General features: G+C 36.0%; 3 protein-coding genes across 4 annotated transcripts; 2 read left to right on the top strand and 1 right to left on the bottom strand.

Annotated features, from left to right (window-relative positions):
- Positions 1 to 1,638: 1,638 nt before the first annotated feature.
- LOC109704226 (mitogen-activated protein kinase 2) lies at positions 1,639 to 10,925 on the top strand. The gene is made up of 6 exons (XM_020224991.1): positions 1,639 to 1,996; positions 4,588 to 4,717; positions 5,331 to 5,468; positions 9,258 to 9,590; positions 9,917 to 10,100; positions 10,392 to 10,925. Exons 1-6 carry the CDS (start codon positions 1,833 to 1,835, stop codon positions 10,562 to 10,564), a joined length of 1,122 nt encoding a protein of 373 aa, XP_020080580.1. The 5' UTR covers positions 1,639 to 1,832; the 3' UTR covers positions 10,565 to 10,925.
- Positions 10,926 to 13,987: 3,062 nt separating this feature from the next.
- On the bottom strand, positions 13,988 to 17,879 carry LOC109704227. The gene is made up of 2 exons (XM_020224992.1): positions 17,700 to 17,879; positions 13,988 to 15,259 (listed from the first exon to the last, which is right to left on the bottom strand). The coding sequence occupies exon 2, from the start codon at positions 14,868 to 14,870 to the stop codon at positions 14,235 to 14,237; it is 636 nt and encodes a 211-aa protein (XP_020080581.1). The 5' UTR covers positions 14,871 to 15,259; positions 17,700 to 17,879; the 3' UTR covers positions 13,988 to 14,234.
- A 591-nt stretch (positions 17,880 to 18,470) lies between these two features.
- On the top strand, positions 18,471 to 24,196 carry LOC109704225 (ER membrane protein complex subunit 2-A-like). 2 transcript variants are annotated; one of them, XM_020224990.1, is made up of 10 exons: positions 18,471 to 18,711; positions 19,815 to 19,879; positions 21,008 to 21,056; positions 22,042 to 22,136; positions 22,615 to 22,700; positions 22,806 to 22,865; positions 22,950 to 23,031; positions 23,487 to 23,600; positions 23,695 to 23,817; positions 23,892 to 24,196. In XM_020224990.1, the coding sequence occupies exons 1-10, from the start codon at positions 18,525 to 18,527 to the stop codon at positions 23,919 to 23,921; spliced, it is 891 nt and encodes a 296-aa protein (XP_020080579.1). In that variant the 5' UTR covers positions 18,471 to 18,524; the 3' UTR covers positions 23,922 to 24,196. The 2 variants fall into 2 exon arrangements, with proteins under 2 accessions (XP_020080579.1, XP_020080578.1); XM_020224989.1 differs by having other exon boundaries at positions 23,695 to 24,196.
- The last annotated feature ends 962 nt before the right edge of the window (positions 24,197 to 25,158 follow it).

Genomic DNA, 25,158 nt, shown 5'->3' with positions numbered 1-25,158 from the left:
ATTCTCCGCCCTCCCTTCCTCCATCCCTCTCTCCAGATTTCTTGCGTTTTCTCATCGAGTCAAAAGCGCTTCTCTCTCTCTCTCTCTCTCTCTCTCTCTCTCTCCCCCCAAAAGCGATTCTCTCTGTAAAAATGTATGGAGACCCCTCAAAGTGTTTGACGATTTGAGATACACCCCTCGTCTACTACTGATAAGAAAATTAAGTTTTTATTACTGGTTAAAAATTTAAAATTTTACCAATGATTAAAATAATAAATTTTAATCATTTTATCATTGTCTATTAATTTAAGAATTTTTTTTTTGCATTTAGCTTCCTCTTAAATTTTTTTCATAAATAACCCTACGAAATTTATAATTATAAAACTGGCCCTATCCCTGCTACGCAAGTATCATGTAAGCGTCATGTCAGCGACTGTGGAGAGTTAAGTTGAACACGGTAAATGATTCATCGTATTCATTCACCATGTTTGGACGAGCTAAACAGTAGCCAAGCCTCACAGTGCAGAAAACTTAAACAGTCTCGCAGTGCAGTTTAGTTTAAATATGATGAACCATTCATCGTATCTAAACATGATGAATAATTCACTGTGTTCAACTTATGCTGGTCAGCCGCTGATGTGGCGTTTGCGTGGTGAGGATAGGGCCAATTTTGTAATTATAACTTTCATTGGGCTATTGGTGAAAGAAAATCGTGAGGGGCTAAATGCAAAAAAAGCGCTTGATCTAATTATTAAAATTGATTAAATTATTAATAAATTTAGTAATTTTGACTAAAATGATCATAAATTAAGAAGATCTATGATTAAAAAATTATAAAAGTTGAGAGGGCAATTTCAAAAATGCATATAATTCAGGGGTTCTCCATATACCTAGTTAAAAATTTAAAATTTTTCAAACTTTAGTGATTCTATTATTTTATCATTGTCAATTATTATAAGTTTAATAATAATTTTTGACTAAAATGATTATGAATTAATAACTTGATTAAAAAAAAGGGTTAAATGCATACAGATACCTTCAAACATAGTGAACTATAAATATATCCCTACAGAGTTCAACTTTGATATATTAACCAACCCTATAAAAGTTTCAATAATTTTAAATATGTCCCTCTAATTTATTACCGTTAGAAAACTGTTTATATTTTTAACAGTAAATGAAATGTCAATTTTATCATTATAATATCTCTCCAAAAATCACAACAGTATAATATAACTATATAAGAGGTAACAATATCAAATTATCTCATAAACTAACTATGATTAAGTATTTATTCTATGATTAACTAAATTTTACTAACAGATTCTACTAGTAGGGACATATTTAAAAATGTTAGGACTTTGACGGAGACAATATATAAAAGTTGTACTTTATATAGATTTATTGGCAATCCACTATATTTACAGGGATCTATATGCAATTAATCCAAAAAAATATAAAACCTGAGGGGCAAATTTCAAATACGTTATATTGTTGAGGGGCTCTCCATACATTTGGGCCAAAAACATTACAACCACACTGTTTTAGAGAGAGAAAGAGATGTGAGAGAGAGAAAGGAAGAGAGAGAAAGAGAGACATCTCGACTCCCTTTAATTCACGAGCTTTCACACCCCACTCTCATCTCTTTTCCCCTTCCCTTTTCCCCTCTCTCTCTCTCTCTCTCTCTCTCCCTCTCTCTCTCTCTCTCTCTCTCTCTCTCTCTACTTCTCTCTACGATCTACCCACCCACCACCCACCTAACCCTAACCCCAATCCTCCTCCTCCTCCTCTTCCTCCTCATCCATGTAGAGAGAGAGAGGGGAGAGAAGAGAGTAGAGAGGAGAGAGAAGGAGATGGAGTCGGGGTCGGGATCGGCGGAGGGGGCGCACATCAAGGGGGTTCCGACGCACGGGGGGCGCTACGTCCAGTACAATGTCTACGGCAACCTCTTCGAGGTCTCCTCCAAGTACGTGCCCCCGATTCGCCCCGTGGGCCGCGGCGCGTACGGCATTGTTTGGTGAGCGAGGGCGAGGACGAAACCCTAATCTCCTGCTCTTTTTTTTTATTTTTTATTATCCTTTTGATCCGCTTGTTTTTGTCTCATTTGCTTATGTTTCCGTTTGATTTCTCTATATAAAGCTTTATTTTTCTTCTTTTTTTTTAAAACAAAAAGTGGCCACGCGTTGGGTCGGTTAAAAAAATGTGAAAAAAATCGTCTGAGGTCGAGGTTTTTTTGGTAGGAAAAGTTAGGAGCCTGGTGGAATTTGAACTCGAGAGTTTCTGCTCTGATACCATTTTAAAGAATGTAAAAGAATCACTTTTTTCTCTAAATTGTGTTTTTAATGTTTATAATAATATTCAACAGGATCATATATATTTTGGATTATTAGACTCGATGAGATGTTCACATATATTCCCTTTGCATAGAAGTTGTTATAAGGTGGAGCCTAGTATTCTTACAACTTGGCATGTACTGGAAAATTGTAATTCATAGCAGTGTTACCAGGGCATTGAGCACCCCCGCTGGACCTCGATCTGGATCGCATGTTCTTATGCATTTCACAATTTATTTGTGATCCGGATCACAAAAAGTGGCGAACTGAGAATAGTAGGAAAAGAATTTAGATTTTCTAGATGTACTATTACAGCATACATCACCGGGCACTGTTCCAGTTAACATTCATAGAGAGTCTGGTGGTACTGTCGAGTATTGAACTCTTAAGTAGAATATATTGAATTACGTCACAAAGTAAACTCTTGGCTATTTGTATTTCGTGACTTGGTGAGAAATGAGGTTTGAGGAGTCATATAACTGAAATCGTGGGGTTGGATGCAAAATCAAACTGCTGATCTTGCTGCTGTTGGAGGGACATGGACAAATTTCTACTTAAGATCTTTCTAGACGTATTATTCATTGAAGAGTTGCTTGTAAGATGGGCCTTTTCAGATTTTTCAGTCCTTTTGGGGTGTTGTTGAATGAGTACGGATATATGGTGCTTTTTCATGGTTGTCCAAATCATAATTTAATTGAATGTGCTAAACAGCTTATATTGGGTTGCTAAAAGTAGGGATTTTTGGAGTTTATCATTTTTCCTTTTTTTCCCCCCATCATCCATCTGGTCAAGATTGAATTGATACAGATCAACTGAGAGAGAAAGAGAGAGAGCTGATGATGCTTTACTCTTGAATATTAAGAGCTTTGAGAATGGTACTGTGATAATAATGGAGCAGTACTCCGTTGAATGCAGCCGATAGACATCGAGTTGCAGTGAGAAATGGTAGAATAAGTAACTTTTGTTTGCAATACCTTTTCCATGTGATAAGGTGTTAGATGACACAAAACTCTCGAAATTCGCATGCTTTGCTATAGATGTAGAATTTGCCGCCCTTGTAAAGCTTATTTATATTCTTCATTTTTTGCCTCCTCCATGCCTGTGTAAGCTATAAGTTGAAAAGAAATTTGGCCTTTTTAGGTTCCTTCGGAATTCCTTCTGAAATGTTGGATGTTTAAAAGCTGATAGTCTAGTCCTGATGTAGGATGGGATATAGGGTCCTTCGTTTTAGATGGCTCCAAAATATGATTTATATATTTTTCTTGAAAGCTTTTGAATTTTTGGAACTTTTTGAAAATCTTTTTTGAAAATTTTTGGAATGAAAAAAAGAAATTATAGTAATTACGAAAATTGAAGAAAATTTAAATAATTTAGAAAATTAAAATGAATAAAAAAACGAAAAACATAGGAAAAATAATCAGGACTCATTCCTCAGAAAAAAAGATTACTCTTGCACCAAAGCTTTGAATCATTTTTTATCTATTCACTAATTACTAATATCATCATTCTCATACATGGAAGCTCTACACCTTATTTACACTATCCTTAGCCTTAGATACACATAACCAACAACGGATTTGATCTTATCTTAAATAACTAATTACAATAGCCTTATCAAGAGATTAAATAAACAATTAAAATAGCCTTATCAAGAGATTAAATAAACAATAAAAATCTGAAATAAATATAGATAAAACCAAGTAAAAGGATAGCTAAAAGTCCTCATTTAACTAACTAAAAGATATGCTCAACTAATCTAATCAATTTTAAAAAAATACTGAACTAAATCGGTTTAATCCGATTTCAGGCCTGTTCTGCATCAGGTTAGCTTAAAGATATGGTAATCTCATTTAACTAACTAAAAGATATGCTCAACTAATCTAATCCAATTTAAAAAACAATCCGATCAATATAGGTTCAGGCCTGTTTTGCATCAAGTCCGCTTGAGGTGTGGTATTTTTGTTTTTTGTGTTTATTATGTACATATAGTATATGGAATTTTTTGAATCATCTATTTCAGTCATATCCCAGATAGTCCCATTTTGAAAAGTGATGGGAAACTAATGGGGTGTATCAAGAGTGGGGCTCTAGTATGAGCAAATTGGGCTTAAGTATTTTGTGCTGTTTTAGGCCCAACAAGCTACTTATACGCTCATTTAGGTTTGGTGTACTACAATTTCAAATAAGGCCTTTGTTCTCTCTACTCATTTTTTTAAGTTAGTGTTTGGAATTCTTTTGGGACTAATTACTTTCACTTTTCCTTCTTTTCTTGCAGTGCTGCTACAAATTCACAAACACGTGAAGAGGTTGCGATCAAAAAGATCGGGAATGCATTCGATAATAGAATTGATGCTAAACGAACTTTGAGAGAAATAAAGCTACTACGGCACATGGACCATGAAAATGTAAGTTTGTCTACCTGCTTGTTTATTCAAAAAATTGTGAGTCTCTTTTAATCAGGCTATCTATTCAATAAATTTGACCACTTTGTGAACACTGTTATGCATAATTTTACACTTCTCCTTAGCTCTCAATTTTGGTTAACCGCATCTTTGTACTTCAGTCTGTGATCTTTAATTTTGAGCATTCAACATTGCAAGCTTGTGTAAGTGTTTCATTATAGTGAATGGTGGCTACGTGGCATTTTTCTAGTCCCACTAATGGGGATTGATGGGAAGTGCTATCATAAATGCTTATGTGAGTTCAGGAAAACATTTGTTTGAAACTAAAAGTTTTAAGGAATAAGGGCATAATTTACCCATTTCAATTATGTCTTAGTTGTACATAAAGGGTTTGCTCATTTATTATTGCTTGACAAAGTCATTTTTTCCACCGGGCTTCATGTTTAAATTTGAAGTGATGCTGGCCACCAGTCATGTTTATGAATGACGGATGCGCTTTTTTTTTTCAGATTTTGGACTTTAATGATTAATTTAGCTGCTAAGGTTACTCTAGACTTTATGTTGGATAAATTTACTTGGAATTCCTTTGATTAATAGTGCATAATGGGCTGTTCAGGTTATTGCAATAAAGGACATCATACGTCCTCCAAGGAGGGAAAACTTCAATGATGTTTATATAGTTTATGAGTTAATGGACACCGACCTTCATCAGATAATTCGCTCCAGTCAGCCATTGACTGACGACCATTGCCAGGTTTACTTCTACCACGTCGTGCATTACTTATTCTTGCCAACGGATCATTCAACAAATGCATTGGTGCACATTTATAGCCTATTATCATATATATATATATATATATATATATATATATATATATATATATATATAAAGTAGAAGAGTAAATTCTGTGTACAATCCATTACTTATAATGATTGTGTAGTTATTGGTGAGCTGAGACATCTTATTGGAAAATTAGGTTTTGGTGTTTTGGATTTTCATTAGCTCTATACCATCCATAACATGAAGACCCTGCATATGTCATGTATATAAAGTAGAAGAGTAAATTCTGTGTAAAATCCATAACTTATAATGAGTGTGTAGTTATTGGTGAGCTGAGACATCTTATTGGAAAATTAGGTTTTGGTGTTTAGAATTTTCATTAGCTCTATACCATCCATTACATGAAGACCCTGCATATGTCATGTGAATACTATCTTATAGGTTTATGTCATTTGTGAGGCATTGCTGATTGCTGGAATATTATGTTTTGCCAGTTGCATGCTAGGATTTTTTTTTCAGGCAATTTAGGGTAGCTAAGAGCACTCCTAGGCACTTCCAACTGTCATCTTGACATTACCGCACATGCTTCTGAGTACTCCTATGGATAAAGCATTAATCTTTAATCTAAAATTGAATGGGAATTGAAGCAAGGCACTGTAAATTTGTATGTTCTGTTTCTTTTTATCTCTATTTGCTTTGGTGCATGATAACTGTACACTTGACACTTGAGTCTTGTGTTTAAGCTACAGACCTACACCATGGTTGTTTTATCCGTATGTTTGTTTATCAGTCTGGTTCACTCCGGATATGGCAGAACTGTTTCAAATTTGAAACAACATAATTTTATTTCATTATCACAATGAATGTTTTTTAAACATAATTGGAGATATTAAGTTTGCTAGGATGACTTACTGTTATTAACTCATGTTTACTTGTCAGTTTATCCAGTTAGTTTGGAGACTAAATAAAGATGGGTGTCATCAATTATTCTTTTTATGTAACTTATGGTAAGTTGGGTTTCTTTTTGTGAGTATGTGGATGATGTGACCAGCTTAAAAGGCTGTTATAAGAGGCCTATAGCAGCCTTTTCCATTTGCACTGTGTAAAGAATCTCTTATGACCTTTTCCATTTGTTCAATAATTCCTCTTTTTATGGAGAAAGAAAAACCATTAATTTTTTTGTATTGTTTGCCACATTAGTGGTTACAAAAGTATAGTTTCTCAAAAAATCTTGAATATCGAAAGAAGTCTTTTTAGACCTTTTCTAGACACTATTAAATGTACTTCTGCAATGCTTTGGGTTCAAGAAGCTAATATCCACCTGATTTGCTATTTGACAGATAGGAAGTTTAATTGACCCTTTCTCATTTCACCCAACTGCTTCCATTTTTTTCAGTCAATTTTTTTCAGTCAATTTTTTAAAAGGGCTGCTTTTTGAGAACTTTGTCCAACCAATTTGGTTCTTGATGAACAGAGCTAGTTCACTGTGAGTTTACAAGCCCTGATGTATCTAGAATTTGTTTTAGACCATCTTTCATTTCGTCTAATTCTCCTGTCCTTTCTTATTTAAACTATATAGGCAATATGTCGACAGTGGGTATATCGAACCTCAAATGCATTTGTATAAACCATTTGTATATATAAACCATTCGAGCTGTTCACAAGCCGGTGCTGAATCAATTCCGTGACCTATTAAAAATGGCCATCCCTTCTAACTTAACCATATGAAAATTAGGTACTGCTATGCTATCCTTGTTTCTAAAGTTTTAACCAGCCAACCGTGTAATAGATGCTATATTCTACTCTTGTACTGTATTATCATATGTCTGAATGTTTGTTTTTTTTTTTTCCTGTGGCCATATTGCTCTCCATTTGTTTTTCTATACATATTTTTAATTTGCTATTTAGTCATATTTGAGACATCCTTGCATTGATTCTTCTCTTGCGATGAAGATTGATTTGGGGAATCTTGTCCGTTTGGTCATTACTTCATGCTTTTAATCATGGAATACGATTTGATTGAAATAAAATTCCATATCGCTATGTAGGATGTCTCTGTTGCATCGATCATCAACCAAAACTTTATTGTCCGTGAGCAGTAACAGACCTCAAATTTACATAAACAAGATGCATCTTAGTACAGAACTGTAGATGCTTCAGTACGGTCCTTGACGCAAGTTTATTGTCACCACAAATGCTAACTGTTTTTGTTACCGCATGCTGTTATTGCTCTTGCTAAAATGTCTTTGCATTCTTTTTCGCCACCAAATTAATGCCCTTGAATGCTTATATAAGTTTTGCTAAACCGACGAGCCCATACATATACATTCCTTCTGGTTTTGAGGATTTCTTTTTCCCTCAGAATTGTTCCCCAACAGATCAATCAAGTAACTCATTACTTCTCTGGCATAGGCATAATGCTTCCTTCATAATAACTTCTCTGCGTTAATTTGAGAGACCATTAGAACAAGCAAGGAAAGAAATGAAATCCTTGACCCTTTTATTTTTTGGAAAGAAAAATCTTGACCTATCATCATAAATTTATGATCAATCTAAAAAAAATCTTGCAGGAAGACAAATATCCATTCTTTATATTAGTTCATGTAGCAAAGAGCTTAGCTGTTGTCATGATGATTACCGAAACTACCACCAATAAGTTTTGTTTCTGTTTGCTTCTTCTATCATGAGATGTCACTTGACGATATGCATCAGTTGCATATCGGTTTTGGTTTTTCACGTTTGATGCTAGAGCAATAGGTTAGGTGGTCTCTTGGATAGAAGGAACTTGCGTGGGTTTTCTTCAATCCTAAAGGTTTGGTCCACAAATTAGATAAGCTTGAATTTAATGCTACCAACTATCCATCATGAAAGAAAATTATGGGACACAGGGATGAGAAGACATGCATTATCAGCCAAAAAATCTATTAGGTTTCTTATGGGTCCAGAATCTGTATATTCACATTACGGAGAAAAATATTAGTAATGAGGACGTCTACAGCCAATCAAGGAGAACCTGTCGGGGGAGAAAAAAAAAATCATGTTTTTAATAGAGATAATCATGTGGTTTAATTGGAGGTTCGGGTCCCATGATAAGTGATGAAGAATAGAGTGATGTGGAGATCAACAATCAAAAGGGTAATGATGACTATGATCGAATGGGGCACTACCCCTCGAATAAATAAACAGATAGAAATGACTTGCAACATTAGTGACCACAGGCTTTCATCCAATTGTTTGTTGCTATTTTAAGGGTTTCGTAAAATTGTGTTTTAAGCTGCCGAAACTTACATGAATGTGCATTTGTCCAGTGGAATTTTCTATTTAATTATGTTGAAAATTTTTGGGAAATACTTTGTGAGAACCACTGTGCATAATGGTCACTTTCACCATATCGGGTAAATTGGGTAAAATTCCAGTGGTCTTCAAGCTTTCACTGTAACAATCAAGTTCCTAACCTTTGTGCTTTACTGCAGTCTGTCCTATAGTTAATATTGGTCAGACACATCAGTTGTTGTCCTAACGTCTGGCGAAGTGATGGTGATTGCATGAACATTTATTCAAAGAATTCAGGATCGGGGTCCGATTGCAACATGATGCTAAACATAGGGACCCAATTGTAAAACTTGAAAGGTTGAAGACCAAATTGAAGACTGTTTAATTGAAGACTGTTTAAATGTTGGGAATCTCTTGTGCATTTTATGCTTATAAAAGTTTTACACTAGTCAATATAATTATGCATGACTGTTGGCTTTTCCGTTGCAGTATTTTCTTTACCAATTACTCCGCGGGCTGAAATACGTGCACTCAGCAAATGTATTGCACCGCGACCTTAAGCCGAGCAATTTGCTATTAAATTCAAACTGTGACCTAAAGATTGGAGACTTTGGGCTTGCAAGAACAACTTCCGAAACCGATTTCATGACAGAGTATGTCGTCACTCGTTGGTATCGGGCACCCGAGTTGCTTTTGAATTGCTCGGAGTATACTGCTGCAATTGACATTTGGTCGGTCGGGTGCATTCTTGGAGAAATTGTTACACGGGAGCCTCTGTTTCCTGGAAAAGACTATGTTCATCAATTAAGGCTAATAACTGAGGTATGATTGAGATGCCCGTGTCTTGGTTTCTTGAATATTTTGCTAATATAATCATCTTGTTCTTCAATTGTGCAGTTTTTGTTTGCTGTTCTTGGGTTTTTTTGTGTTGGACTGTTGGATTATATTTATATATATATATTCTTTTTACTGAAATGTCCCTCATAGACAGTTCAATAAATGTATGGTGTAAGGATCTCCGTCAAGGGTCCATGCAAAAAATGACGAACTAGAGGGCTTTTTCCCCGTAAAATGGCCTTAGAGTTTTGAGTTCTCGGAAAGTGTTTTGAGATTTATGACTCTTCTGTCTGTTTCCTCTCATGACAAAGCTAATTGGTTCGCCGGATGACTCGAGCCTCGGGTTTCTCCGAGGTGATAATGCTCGGAGATATGTGCGACAGCTCCCTCAATATCCGAGGCAACAGTTCCGCGCTAGATTCCCCACCATGTCTAGTGGAGCTGTTGATCTGCTGGAGAGAATGCTCGTATTCGATCCAAGCAAACGAATCACAGGTACTGATCATAGCCCTGTACTAAATCCTCGACCATGGTTTATGCATTTGATATTTCCGTAGATAACTCTGTAAATGCATGTCCTTATACTTGCCGAATTGATCCACTTTAACAACATTTTCTAACACGAAACTAGTTCATCTCATGGTTTGGATGACACCGGAACTTGAAATAGCGTATTCTTTGTTGGAAACTGCAGTTTCGGTGGGTATATATCGTAGTAGTATACATGTAAATGGCCCTGTCAATTTTGGGTGACAAATTCAAATCAATCATTCCTATTTCTTGCAGTCGATGAGGCTCTCTGTCATCCATATTTGGCATCCCTTCACGACATAAACGACGAGCCCGTTTGCGCAGCGCCGTTCAATTTCGACTTCGAACAGCCGTCGTTCACCGAAGAAGACATCAAGGAGCTCATATATAGGGAATCCGTGAAGTTTAATCCGGACCCGGTCCACTAAGAAAAAAACTTTCCCATGTACATTGCTATATGTATTTGCCGAAGATAGTTGACAGGACCTCTTGCTATTATTTGCTCTTCGAATCGGTACAAATCCGCCTCGGTAACTCGACAAACCCGGTGGCCTCTAGGGCCACCTTATTCTCCTCACTGTTTGTACTATTGGTTGTATAATTTCGATGTTTCGGTGGAAGCTTGAGATAAATAAAGGCTCTTTTAGGTGTTTTGATACCACACACTCAGATATAATCTCCTCTCGGATTCTTCGTCTTTAGCTGAGATTGTACTGATGTTTTCTAAGAACTATTTGCACAAGTTGTGTTTATTTTAAGGAGATGTAGCATCATGTTTGGTGATTCTTGTACGAAAATAGTATTGCACTGAAAATGCTGTCTAATTTCTTCAAGTTTCTAAGGCTTAATTACAAAATGCGGTGGCAAAAATCTTTTTTTTTAATGTTATTAGAAGGCTAAAAAAATTTAAAGGCACTTTTAGCCAGATGCTTTAAGAAATATTGAAAAGTGTTAAAATATATTGCCTTTCATGTGTTTTTTGTTTCACTATTATAATAAGAGAGAGAAACTTGTGAACAAAAAAAGGAGAGGGAATTAAAACATCATTAGCAAAAATAGGAAACCAATTTGGTACAGGTCATAAAAATGGATGAAACATGTGAACAAAAGAAAAAGGGAAGAAGGTAAGCAACATCAGTGAAAGATGGGGCTGTCAGCAAACCAGGTGCAACAAGAATAACGTGAGGCTTACCTTCATTAATAGGGCAGCACACACACCATTGGTTGGTTAATCAACTCACTTCAAATTTTCCCCTGATCTTTAAACTTTAATTTATTACAACTTCCACACTGTACTTCAGTTTCTCTTCATTACCAGGTCACTTATCTAAATCCTTCAATTTATTGCTAATCCAGCTATCAAATCTCTAAGAGTTAACATAATATCTACAGAATAACTAGTTCAGTTGTAACATCATCTTCGCGATTCGCTGCGTGTAGATAGTATTTCAGTCTATTCAAAAATTTTAAGATTAAAAAGATTATTAATCAAAGAGAAAAAAAAAGACTCTATAGCTTTATTCTAATAACTCTATTTAAAATTCAATCAAACTAAATAGTTTTAGTATCTATTTTATAATTATGTTTTCTAACTAAAAGTTTGAAGTTGGAGGATTTATTTCAAATTACTGAAACGATGAAGGCGTCTTTATCTTATTTAAATTGATTGGAGTAAAAAAGATACTATTACATGCAACTGATGTATGTAAACATTCTATACTTCGCAACTTATACTAGATAACAATACTGTACTTTTTAAACCTTTATTACATATATCCGATCTACAAAATCTAATAATTAAAATTTTATTTCATGAATAAAATTTAAAATCTTTATTAAACAGTTTTAAATATGTGGTATATGTACACATATGCACCCGATATAGAGAATGAATAATTTCAAAAAAGAGATGATGAATCCTTGTTCATGCTTGGTGAATACTAATACTTCATACACCTAACAGTATATTAGATGATTGGTAAATTATCTGATAATTAGTAATATAAAATAAAAAATATATATATAATATAAATTATTTAAATAATTTATTATACGACATAATTTATTTTTAATATATATTTTAGAGTCAGTTTATGGTCCACTCAGGTGGATCCAAAAGTTCTTATTGAACAACTGGCAAGTTTTAATTGGTTAAAATTTATTTAGGATATACATGAGTCAGTTTAGATGTCTATTGTGAGAGAGGAAAAATTTTTTGTTGCAACTAATGCACATTAATACTCCATACATCGTACAGTATATGATTAGTGAAATATCTGATAATTAGTACCGCAATAAAACATATGATATAATATTTGTGATATAAAAATATTTAAACAAATTATTATACTACAAATATTTAAATAAACACGGGGCACGTCCAATATTCTCTTAAGACACATGGCACTCCCTCATTGGCTAGTGCCTTAAATTGGGACGTGGCACATTCAGAGGCTATTTTATTTATGTGATGTTATTGTCAAATAATATATTACTGTAGAAGTTGAAATAGAATACTCTCGAGAGCAAACGAGTTTTATTGTCATCTATTTATTTTCGATAATGGAGCCTCTAAATTGATGATCGGTACTATTGAACATGATCTATACCACTTGAAGTATTCAGAAATAAAATTTTATATCTTTTCGATATTCTTCTTTTGTCCATCAAGTGAATACAAAAATAAAATATCTTTTAGAAAGTGATGATATAATTCAGATTAAGAGTGTAGATCTTCTTTTAAATAGTTTAAACAATTTTCTAACCAAAATTCAATTAATTTGGATATCTTTACGCCGTTAAACGAGAAAACATCTTACATCGACCTTTGAAATTACAAATTTTGAAATTCTTTGATCATTAGGCCAATGATGTCGAAAAAATTTGAAATTTAATTTTTAAAACTTCAAGTGGTATAGATTATGCTCAACTATAACGATCGTTGGTTTGGAGGCTTCATCATCAAAAATAAATGAATGATAACGAAGTTCGTTTGCTGCCGATAGCATTTCAGCTCAACTTTTATTATAGAATATAGATATAATGATTCAACTACCGCATCGTAGCTTGAGACCACATAGTAATTGAATCAGTAGCCACACTATTTAACTAACTTCCGCACGGACCAAATCATAATACTTCCAATGATTTATCCGCCGTGTTATCTGCCATGTTATCTCATAACATGGCATGGTAATAAATTAAGTAGTCATGCCATCTCCCAAAGATGGCATAAAAATAAAGATTAACTTCAAATATCACTCCAGTGGTTTCACACTTTTTTACTTTAGTATCTTGTAATTTAAAGTGAATCAATTTAGTATCCCGTAAATTTTATTTTTCTCTTTTCATCAGCCCCTTCGTTAACTTTTCGTTAAATCATATACAAAAATCTTCAGATTCCCCGTCTATAGTTTATCGAATATTCACTTTAGTATCCTTTAGTTTTAATTTTGTCACTGATTTAACAAAAAAAATTAGTGAAAAGGAATAACAAAAAAAAAAAACACAAAATTCATAGGATATGAACTTGATACACTTTAAACCACAGGATACTAAAGTGGGATGGTATTTAAAGTTTTTCCTAAAAATAATATGACAACTGAGTCAACTATCAGTCACACCATGCCTCCATTAGAAAATAAAATGAAGCTTGTGATAGAGTGGATTGAGTGAAATAGATGTTCAAGTTTAATACATCAATTAACACATCAAGTTCAACAAACCAAAGTTCAATAATAATCTAAGAAGACGACGCAGAACAAGAAGAAAGAGAAGATCCTTCACATCTCAAAATTCGCACAAAATGATACCAAACAAAAAGAAACTTAAATTAGACTACTAAAGAATTTACCAATGCCACATACTGTAAGGTAGAAATTTTATCATACCAACATCAACGAAACACGACAAACTATAACTCACAACTAGCCATTAATACAAATATCTAAAATGATACCAATACAAGCTCCTTTAGCACACCATAACAACACAATATAAAAGTGCCATCAATTCACGGAAGCGCGCTCTATATCTCATTTGAGAGGAAAAAGGAAGTCTCTCATAGCTATATACAAAACCTATCGGAAAAGTATATCATTATAACTCTCTGTAAAAATTGAGGCGGTTACCCAAAGCGAATCGTCCCTCACTTGAATCATCGCCGATTTGCAACGAAGAGACGGCCTGAGCAGCTATGAACCCAGGAGAGATCTCAGTTTGTTGGCCAGTTTCTTCAAAATACGGAGCAGAGATATTATCTCTATGAAACCCAAGAGAAGGAAATGATTGTCCGGCCCCCCAGTCAGTCCAATTCCCCCCAGAAGAATAAGCACTGGCCTCCCAACCCAGTCCTCCAAAAGGATATGTCGAAAAGCTCTTTTGAGATGCCACTGAAGGGCTTATGCTGCTAGAATAGCTGCAAGGGTCGAATTTTCTGTAGTCCTTAAGCATCAAATGACGGCAGGGCTCGTTCGCATCTTCTTCTATTAGGACCTGAAGGGCAACTGCTTCGGCTATCGCGGCTCCTTCCTCGTCCAGCCGCTGCTGCTCTTCTTTCTTTTTCTGCTTCTTTTTTTCTAATTCAGAGATTATGGCCGCAGAGGTCGCAAGTGCTTTTTCTAGACGCCGCTTTTTCTTCTCAGCTTGTTTCAGGCGGTCCAACTCGTCTTTGGCCTGTTTCTTCTTTCCTTTCTTCAAGACTTTTACTGATTGGGCGCGCCCGGCTTTCTCCATGGCTTTTTCTATCTTTCTATTACCTAATCTCAACTGAATAAATTTATTTCTAAATTTCTAAGTGCGCTTTAAGGAGATCTCCAAAGTTTCTGAACTCTTTTTGAAGCTGAAACCTACTTGACAGATACCCGCTAAAGAGCTACACACATTCAGGTCTGAAGGAGTACCTGATTTTGCGAAAGATGCAGTCCCAGAAAAAGACAAGAGGGCAGAGGAGGAGAGAGGAATAATAAGCGCTCGTCAATGCATCTGTTTTAGCTTTTTTCCCCAGCTTTTCACAGCCCAGACTTTGGCCCATTGTAGTCTCACCACAATCAGTATATGATGATGTTCACAGCACGATATGAAGGGTGAAAATGTACAATGGAACAGCTCATAAGGCTCTCCTACTGCATGGGGAAGAAAAAGAAAAATTAAAATCTCCAAAGGAAAAAACTTTCTTATATAACAAAACAGCATAGTAACACAGCTAGGGAAAACGAAGATCAACCAGCAAAGATATAGGTTATGAAAGTCTTTCACCCTTTAGACTATATTCATTATATTTTAAGGATTATTTATTTGTGGTCCAATATCTTTTGTTGAGTGCACATGAATATAAAGTAAACACAGTTATTTCATCGCTCATTTATTCCCTTTCCCTTTTGCGACTCTTTTGGCCAAGCAGTCCAAAGCATGCCCTCAGAGGGAGGAAGAGAAAAAAAAAAGACTTAACAAAGATTGGTAGAATTGGTGCCAAAAATTTAAGGCCTTCAGCAACTCATAATATACATAGATGCTCCACCAAGTTGTAACTTGTAACATCAACAAACTCTGTAATATTTTCAGACAATCACAATCATAGTAAGAACTTAATTCTTCCAAGTGTCAAGAAGTGTTGAATAAATGACAATTATATAGCAAAGAAGCAATAGAAGGATTTAAATGAAGTTAATTTAATCTCACTTCTAGCCACAAGATGTAAGGCCAAATGTCCAACTCCCACCCATGACCATTACCTTCAGACTATGAAAAAAAAGATAAGTAAGGTAAAGTCTGCTGGAAATATTCCGACAAACCCTTTAAAGCACTTAATGAGCTTCTCACAGAAGCAGCAGCTCAAAATACTTGAAGCTTCTATTTCAGGAATTTTACTAAACAAGTCATCACTACTTCAAACAGCTCTACCGCGAGAGCACATAAACAAGCTGCTCCAGTTGGGCCAAAAGTCACACAGGCAATAGGGAAAATACCAGATAATTATGAGAAGAGAATGATATACAGCACATGAAAATTCTGCTACGTGGTCGGTCAAAAACCAAAAGATCTTCCTGTGACGTATTTGCCTGATGATTTAAAACTTATCCAATACTTCCTCTTATAAGAATTTCAACAAAGCCTAAAACAGAGCATTATATATCTAAACCACCCATATAATACACACTTATGACAACCCACCAATACCATAAAAACAAATCTCTTAAAAGTGCTAAATGCCCCAAACATTGGCTAATTTGTCACGGGCCACAACTGTTCTACTCTTTTATCTACTCTTCTTCGAAACCAAGTAATTCGCCCCATAACTAAATCCCAAATTCAGTGAATGAGCAATCGATAGCTTGTCAATGAGGCCACCAATACTTATCAACCTATCAAAATTCTGCACCAATTTAAGTAAATATGCATGATCCTATATCCTTTTACTACATTCCTTACTGCAATCTAAATCTCGGTATTCTTTGCTCGCCCCAACTAATTCGGAACGCTTCGAGATCGAATAAATCCAAAATTCACACCCTTCTTATCCAAATTCTACAAAAAGATGGTATCCTCATTCGATCCAAAGCTAATTACCGCTACACTCCAACTCAATTCCAAATTAAACCCTAAATTAAACTAATTTGTCACGGGCCACAACGGTTCTACTCTTTTATCTACTCTTCTTTGAAACCAAGTAATTTGCCCCATAACTAAATCCCAAATTCAGTGAATGAGCAATCGATAGCTTGTTAATGAGGCCACCAATACTTATCAACCTATCAAATTCTCCACCAATTTAAGTAAATATGCATGATCCTATATCCTTTTACTAAATTTCTTACTGCAATCTAAATCTCGGTATTCTCTGCTCGCCCCAACTAATTCGGAACGCTTCGAGATAGAATAAATCCAAAATTCACACCCTTCTTATCCAAATTCTACAAAAAGATGGTATCCTCATTCGATCCAAAGCTAATTACCGCTACACTCCAACTCAATTCCAAATTAAACCCTAAATTAAACTAATTTGTCACGGGCCACAACGGTTCTACTCTTTTATCTACTCTTCTTTGAAACCAAGTAATTTGCCCCATAACTAAATCCCAAATTCAGTGAATGAGCAATCGATAGCTTGTTAATGAGGCCACCAATACTTATCAACCTATCAAATTCTCCACCAATTTAAGTAAATATGCATGATCCTATATCCTTTTACTAAATTTCTTACTGCAATCTAAATCTCGGTATTCTCTGCTCGCCCCAACTAATTCGGAACGCTTCGAGATAGAATAAATCCAAAATTCACACCCTTCATATCCAAATTCTACAAAAAGATGGTATCCTCATTCGATCCAAAGCTAATTACCGCTACACTCCAACTCAATTCCCAAATTAAACCCTAAATTAACCTAATTGCCGCCGCCCAAAAAAAACAGCCCTTTCCTCTGATTCATTAAGAAAACCCCTCGAGCCCTAACATCTCAATAGAAATTCTCAGATCCGAGCAAAACTAAACACCAGATCCATCAATTCACATCAAATTACAGCAAATTGAAGGGCGAAATCCAAAACGAAAAAAGTAGGGTTTACCTGCTGGAATTGGAGGACGATGCGGTGGATCTGATCCCTCTTCGTCCTCATCAACCCTAGAAAGAGGGAGGGAGGGATCCGATCGGATTAGCCTCGGATTTTTGGGGTGGAGGGGAAGGGTTTGGATCTGAGATTTGTTACAGACCCAATTCTCCACAGAGAGAGAGAGAGAGAGAGAGAGAGAGTGAGTGGATTAGGAAACGGAATCACGTGGGGGGGGTCACGTGCGTGGTGACGGGTCCACGAAGGCACGAAAAGGGTATTATCGTCATTTCACAACGATCCGGTGCATGATGAGGCGCACACTCGCTAGGGAATTATTCGGTGGACCGAGGTCTATAGACCAGAAACTAAATTGTATGAAAAATCACCTACTTTTAATTTTTATTACTAGGGCATTAAATAGTCATAAAAAATTTATCTACTTTTAATTTTGAATTTTGAATTTTGAATTTTGAATTTTTTTTCCTAATTTGTAGATAGCTATCAAAAATATCGAAATTGCTGTGGCCTTAGATCAAGTTTGGTTCACGAAAGACCGGGTCTAGTAGGTTAATGATATCTGGACCAACCGGTCCGGGTTTTGCTCATCCGGTTCAGACGACAATCGGAAGAACCGGACCGGGTTTCATCCCAAACCCAAGCCGGTTCGGTACATCACCGTGCGACCTATTTGGAGCGAGCGAAGGCGAGTCGAAGAGACTCTCTCGCTCTCTCCACCACACCGATCTCTCTTCTCTCTCTCTCTCTCTCTCTCTCTCTCTCTCTCTCTTTGGCGTCTCCTCTCTCTCCGGCGATCTTGCAGCGGCGGAGGCGGTGGCGGAGATGGTGGGGGCGGCGGAGGAGGCGCGGCTGCGGCGGTTGGAGAGCCAGGTGGAGAACGGCGGCGGCGGCGCGTGGGAGTACCTGTGCCTCGTGCGCAAGCTCAAGCTCCGACGATCCGACCAGGTGCTCCGCCACGGACTCGCCCTGTTGAACGATCCCAGGGCCCGATCCAAACTCGGCGGAGAAGGTCTCGTTTCGATCTCTTTGGGTTGTTGTTAGATCCCGCGACGCGATTCTCATCCCAATAATTAGATATCTTGTTATTTTGTTGAGATTGTTTGGATTCTGGGGTTATTTTGGTGGAGTGGATTTAATTCTTGTTAATAATATCTCAATTTAATGGTTGCTATTGTGAAAGTTGTGATCTTTGAATAGGTGGCTTAGGCTTTTACATTTGCTTGGATTTTTATGATTAATAAGTGGATCAATTTAATGAAGGGAAAGTGGATTACACAGGCGCAGTGATAGAACCCAGTAGCTAGTCCAATATGATCTCATGGTTATATTCTTCAACTCCTGGTAGATTGAATCAGGTGCCCTTGTGCGAGTTGTGTAAGTGATTGTTCAAAAGTGACCTTAGTGCCGTGTGTTCTTAGGTTTTATTCTATGTTCGATCTCGGTCATTAATGAATACTTTGAGGTTAGGACTTTTGCAAGACTCAGGACTATAAGACAGTTTACAACCCATTTAGGATGTGTTTTTAACTGCGAAATTTATGCAAGTTTGCGATTTGTTTGACAAGAACACTAGTTTGGTGTAGAAGTTGTTGTAAAAGGCTTTGGTTTATGTTTAATATATTCATTTATCTATTATGTAGTGCAAACCTGAAAGGATACTGGTCATAGAAGATATGGAAAAAAAAAGTTGTCTAAGGGAATTTGATTAACACTAAGGATTTACTAAGGATTATGTGTCGACTGTCGAGGTATGGATTTGTGCTGAGGACTGGCTGGAACGGCACACTTTAGACAGAAGACGATATTTTGTACTGCTGACACAATATACATGTGCTTTTTTGATTTGAAATATGGTCAGCAGCCACTAACCACTAGTAATGGAGAATCTTTCAACATCGGATATTCTGCCAAATGGCTGTACACATCGCTTGAAATTATTGTTAATCAATTAGTTTTATACTGTTTTAATGTAGATTTATCACAGTTTGTTCAGTACCATAAGTGTTGTACTTGTGATTCAATCACCTTTCTTTGATTTGGCACTTTATATAACTGATTGAACAGTTTTTAAGACCAAAAATGTAATTCTCATTGTACTGTTTACTAATGCAGAATGGACTCTCTATGAGCAAGTAGCCATCGCTGCAATGGATTGTCAGAAGCTTGATGTTGCAAAGGTAATGAAAATTTTTCTGAGTCACATATACGAAGTTTTCTCTACTTCCACCTTTTCTACTTCGTCCATGTTATTGTCTTACTTGCTGTATCACAAAATGTTAATTGCTTATTGCCTGCATATTGTTTTTGGTCTAGTTGTACTATTTATTTCGAAAAATTTGGTCTCAGGTGCGTGCAAGTAGTTTATAGAGATCTTACACTGTTTCCATGCATGGTGTGTTCATTTATCTTTCTTTTCTTGGTTTCTGTACATCATTCTGTTGGCCTTGTTAATTAATTGCTTACTTTTTACCCGCAATGGGCCCTAGTTACCTGCCATCTGGTGAAATCATCAATTATCACATATATGTTGGGATTCATTAGGAACCAATATGGTGCATCTACGCAAAAATCTGACCTGATATATTGGGTATGATTTGGAAAGGATTCCCGATTAGATGCTGATTATGTGTCATATATTCAGATTCACCTACTGTATGGATCTGAGGATTAATTCAGTGGCCCGCCTAACCAAGTATTTCGAAAATAAAAGAAGTCAAACTAATTTTGAGAAAATATGGTGTTTCATCCCTTAGATATTTACTTGTAGGAAAATACGTTATGGAGCAATAGTCCCGATCGTCAGTAGCAGCCTTTAGATGGATTTTTCTTTTCCTTTTTCCTTTTATAATGCAAATAATAAATATTAGGATATAAGCATACATTATTGAAGTACGAACAGGATAATCTTGATTGTTCATGCATGTTATAATGTTCTGTTTCAGAAAAGTTGTAGCTTTTGATCTTAGTGATATTTGAGTGCCTTAAATTTTGTAGAGTTTATATTAGTTTTTTAAGCTGTTATGTTTCATTGCGAAACTGTGGAGAGTAAATACTTTATTAGAGAGTTTGGTAAGGCCACCAAGATTGTTGGCATAGAATGCCGTTATCAATGTTCTTTGCTTTGTTGAATGATCTCATATTTTGCCACTCCTAATTTGTACTTCCTCCAGTAAAAGGATATGATAATAACGTGTTCCTTTTTGAAACTTATTGTAAGAGCAGATGTTCTCTATCTTATTTAGCCATTAGTTATGTTCTTTTTGGAAAGCAATGTGAATTAATTTTTACTTATTCTAATTTTGCAGGATTGTATTGCGACTCTTTCAAAGCAGTTTCCCTCCAGTGGCAGAGTCGGTGAGTACTATTACATCGCCATCAAACTGCATAATACCTCAGTCGTGTAAAGTAGTATACAACTTTTACCGCTTGGAACTGACTACTTTGAAATGATCCCTCTTTTATTGGGCTGTGAATTTGGCACAAATGACCACATACTATATTATAAAGTTCTAGAAAGTATGGAATTTTTAGCATGCTACATCATAAGCATGGTGAGCTTTTGGTGTCTTCATAGATCCTAATGTTAGGAACTAACAATAATGGTACAACATAGGGTGCATCTCATAAAATAACATATACTAGTCTTTGTCATATAGGTCGACAATGTAATAGGTGCAGCATCTTTGTGGGTGGGAGCAGCTAACTAACGTTACCTATAAAAATCTATCTTAAGGGCTTCTTGATGTAATTTGAAGGGAGTTGAGAAAAGGAAATATAAAATATGGTTATTTAATCAATAATGTCAGAGCCATGTTAATGCCTGTAAGAATAGATCAGTCCTCTTGCGACTATCATATGGTGATTTCTGTAGGCTTGAGATTGTGTTTAAAAGATGGTTCACCATGAATTTGCTTAAACAATCATGAAGTAAAGATACAAATATCATATCACAGATTTCAGTTTCTATCTACTGGTCTACGCCAGTAAGTTACAGGAGTTTATGTACAATTCAACATTTACTCATGCATTGAAAAGGTGCCTATTTATCAAGTGATTGCCGACACTTGAGAATTTTTCCTCAAAACACAGAGTAAATTGAGTAATACACAGTTGAATGCAGTTCTACTTCTACCTTCCGCTTCAACTTTAGCCGACGTTATTGTTGACTTGATGTACTCCGTAGGTGTGGAACCTTTTGTAGTACAGTGGTATATTTACAAAATGGGAGGATTCTAATGCACAGTACACTTTCTATTTCATATGCAAATTAGCTTTAAATCCTTATTGGTGCTATCCCTTCTCTTAGTCTTGCCTTGGCTTCTTTGGAAATTTTTCTCAGGCAGATTAGAAGCGATGATGCATGAAGCAAGGGGAGCATGGGCTGAAGCTGAAAGAGCTTATGCACTCCTTTTAGAGAACAATCCATTTGATCAGGTAATTGTAAAATTCACTTCTTAAAATGCCAATTCTGGATCTAATGACCTATTTGGTCTGGCTGGGGCTTTTGCAAGAGTGCTGTTTAGTTCTGCTGTTCAGAGAAAGCTGTAACAACTTCCTAACTATAATTGTCCAACTGCTTCTCGCTATAACAGAAGCAAAAGTTTCAAATCAGAACTTTTGTTCTGGGGGCCCAAAACTTATTTCAACTTCATCCCATAGCAAAAGCTCCACTCTTTTTTGTTTGCAAAGTGTCTCTCAGCTGCTTTTTGGAGTAGAGAAGCTGTTTCAGAAGTCAGGGCTATTGAATTAAGTATGTGGGATTTTTGGTGCCCAAGAAATATTGCTTGAAAGGCTAAAACACCAATGCTGCTTTTTGATTGGAACTACTTTTTGATCCCTCTGGTCTAGCCACGCATCATTAGTATATTTTTATATCTCCAACTGCCACTCATTTTAAGAACTCTATCTCTAGATAACTCAGAAGAGGAGGGTTGCTATGGCCAAGGCACAAGGAAATATCTCAGCTGCTGTCGACTATCTCAATAAATACCTGGAAATGTATGCAATTAGTTTCCTCTTCCTGCTATGCTGCTGTTAGAATCCTTTTTTTTCGTATGACTACAATCACAAATGAAATGCTGAAATAGTTTGATTTATCATCAGATTTATGGCAGATCATGATGCCTGGAGAGAGCTTGCAGAAATCTATGTATCCCTACAAATGTGAGTTCAAATATAATTCATGCAAGTGAGATTTCTAATTCGGTGCACATTAACTAAAGCCGTGTTGTTTCTTTTCGTAATTAGGTATAAGCAAGCGGCCTTCTGTTACGAGGAGTTAATACTTGCTCAACCAACAGTACCTCTGTATCATCTAGCCTACGCAGAGGCAAGTATCTCACCTGTAATATGTTGTTGCGTCAGAGCACGATATCTGATCACCATGAATTTTATCAGCTAATTTGACAGTTTATCTGATATACAAAATTATAAAAAGAACCAAACATATACGTAGTATTCACTATTCATGAATTGCATGCATGGCTCATCTTTTCCAAAAGCAATCATATTATGGAATTACAGAGATTTTATTATAATAGTGGAAGTTTCATCTTTAGGCACATATTTAAGTTTTACTACATGCCTTCCCAGTCCACTCATAGTTTTCGTGCTTCCTTGCCGTATTATTATTATTATTATTATTTTTTAGTAATTTCATATTCTTCCTTTTATGTATTCCCCTATGTATTCTATTTTTCATGATTTATCGAATACTTGTTCCTAAAGCTTGTTGACGCAATTATGCGACTTTTGTCTCATTGATCATTCTCTTGTACTTGTTAGGTGCTTTATACTATGGGGGGTTTAGAAAATCTACAAACAGCCAAAAAGTACTATGCATTGACGATCGAGCTGACCGGTGGCAAGAACACTCGAGCTCTCTATGGCGTATGCTTGGTAAGAAGTATCCAAATATTTTTCTCAGCATTTTACAGTAATAAAAACAAGATTCACAATATACACTTTTTTTTTGTCCTTTTCCTTTTTTCAGTGTAGTGCAGCGATCAGTCAACTCACAAAGGGGCGGAATAAGGAGGAGAAAGAAGGCTCCGAGCTCCAATCTCTGGCAGTGGAGGCCTTAACGAAGGATTACAAGAAGCGGGCCCCCGCGAAGGTTCCTCTTCTCACAAACATGCTGAGGAACATGAAGCTCACCTCATAATCCTAACTACTGTTTTTATTTCACAGTTTTCGATAGTAACACCCGATCGGAATTAGTGATTCAACAGTGATTTATTTCGATGAGGCTATTGATGTATTGATTTTGCTTTCGATATGTCTCTGCGGATTGTATGATAGCCGAAAATTCAAGCCAAATCATGCATTGGCCTCGTTTAGTCGAGCGCTTTGGTTGAAGTTTCGATTTCTTTTAGCATGAGGGCTGTCCCCGGTAGAAGCAAGGCACTTTCTACTGTGCTTGTAAGTGGGACAAATAATTTAATTTTGGCTACTTTTCGATCAACTCAATTTAATTTTCGCCGAGTGCTTATATCTGTGGGTGCTAGCTGTGGGCGGGCACGGTCGAGCTCATCTTAGCAAAGCTTCAATAATAGCTTTTCTACTGATCTCTAACGCCATCAATTTCATGTGGGAGTTACAAGAAGCTTCAGAATTGTGCTTTTACCGAGGGTTCGAAAGCCTATTTTGGCTCCATGCTTGAGATCAAATTTGGTTATTCTTTGCTTCGCAGATGATATTTTTGGTTGAGAACTGCTGCTGATTCTGCTTCTTTTTTCCGCTTATCTATGGTTCTTTTGTTTTGCCCTCTCTTGCTTCGGTGTAGAATTGTATGATATGATGCGCACAATCGTAGTTATGAGTTTGATTGGCAAATGCATGGCTCCTTATCGGAGGACTTTGTAGGGTTCTTTGGTTGTCGGAATAATTTATCTTGCTGTTGCATGTGCTATGAAGTGTTTATTTTTTTTTTTTCCCTCTTTTTGTTGTTAAACTTAGGAAATTGATTGTAATCCGTTGTAACGTTCGTTGTATTGATCGGTGATTTTATCAAATCTGAGGAAAATGAACTACGAGAATGGAAAGGGAACTAAATGAAAATATACAATTACTCCATAAGCATCTTTTAATATTTTTCGTCAACCAATTAGCAAACACTTTCTTTGGTAATAATAACAGCCTGTTTGGCTCGTGATTTATAATATTCTAATAATTCTTTGTATTTTCTATTGAAATTATTTGAGTTATTATTATTTAACTCAAGTTGGATTGTTGGTAAAAGCGTTCGGTAAAAGCGTTAGGGAAGCAGCGGAATCACTATAGAATATTAGATGGTAGAAATACTAAATTATTATTTTTATGATGGAAATTAATAGTAGTTTATAATTAGAATATACTAATTCTTCATAATGTTTCACCACAGGTAGATTTATTAGTTAAGGGAAAACTTAAAAAATCCCCCTATGGTTTAGCATTTTTTCACTTTAGTGCTCTGATT

This window comes from Ananas comosus, unplaced genomic scaffold (assembly GCF_001540865.1).
Source record: "Ananas comosus cultivar F153 unplaced genomic scaffold, ASM154086v1, whole genome shotgun sequence".
NCBI lineage: Eukaryota > Viridiplantae > Streptophyta > Magnoliopsida > Poales > Bromeliaceae > Ananas > Ananas comosus.
Note: the sequence above shows the minus strand (reverse complement) of the source record. Positions and strands in the feature narration are given on the sequence as shown.

Excerpts from the sequence above, each read along its gene's own strand:
- LOC109704226 (XM_020224991.1), top strand. The coding sequence starts at position 1,833 with ATGGAGTCGGGGTCGGGATCGGCGGAGGGGGCGCACATCAAGGGGGTT. Across the intron at positions 1,997-4,587 it reads GGCGCGTACGGCATTGTTTG|TGCTGCTACAAATTCACAAA; the intron begins GTGAGCGAGGGC and ends CTTTTCTTGCAG. Across the intron at positions 5,469-9,257 it reads TGACTGACGACCATTGCCAG|TATTTTCTTTACCAATTACT; the intron begins GTTTACTTCTAC and ends TTTCCGTTGCAG.
- LOC109704227 (XM_020224992.1), bottom strand. The coding sequence starts at position 14,870 with ATGGAGAAAGCCGGGCGCGCCCAATCAGTAAAAGTCTTGAAGAAAGGA.
- LOC109704225 (XM_020224989.1), top strand. The coding sequence starts at position 18,525 with ATGGTGGGGGCGGCGGAGGAGGCGCGGCTGCGGCGGTTGGAGAGCCAG. Across the intron at positions 23,032-23,486 it reads ATCATCTAGCCTACGCAGAG|GTGCTTTATACTATGGGGGG; the intron begins GCAAGTATCTCA and ends TGTACTTGTTAG. Across the intron at positions 23,601-23,694 it reads CTCTCTATGGCGTATGCTTG|TGTAGTGCAGCGATCAGTCA; the intron begins GTAAGAAGTATC and ends TCCTTTTTTCAG.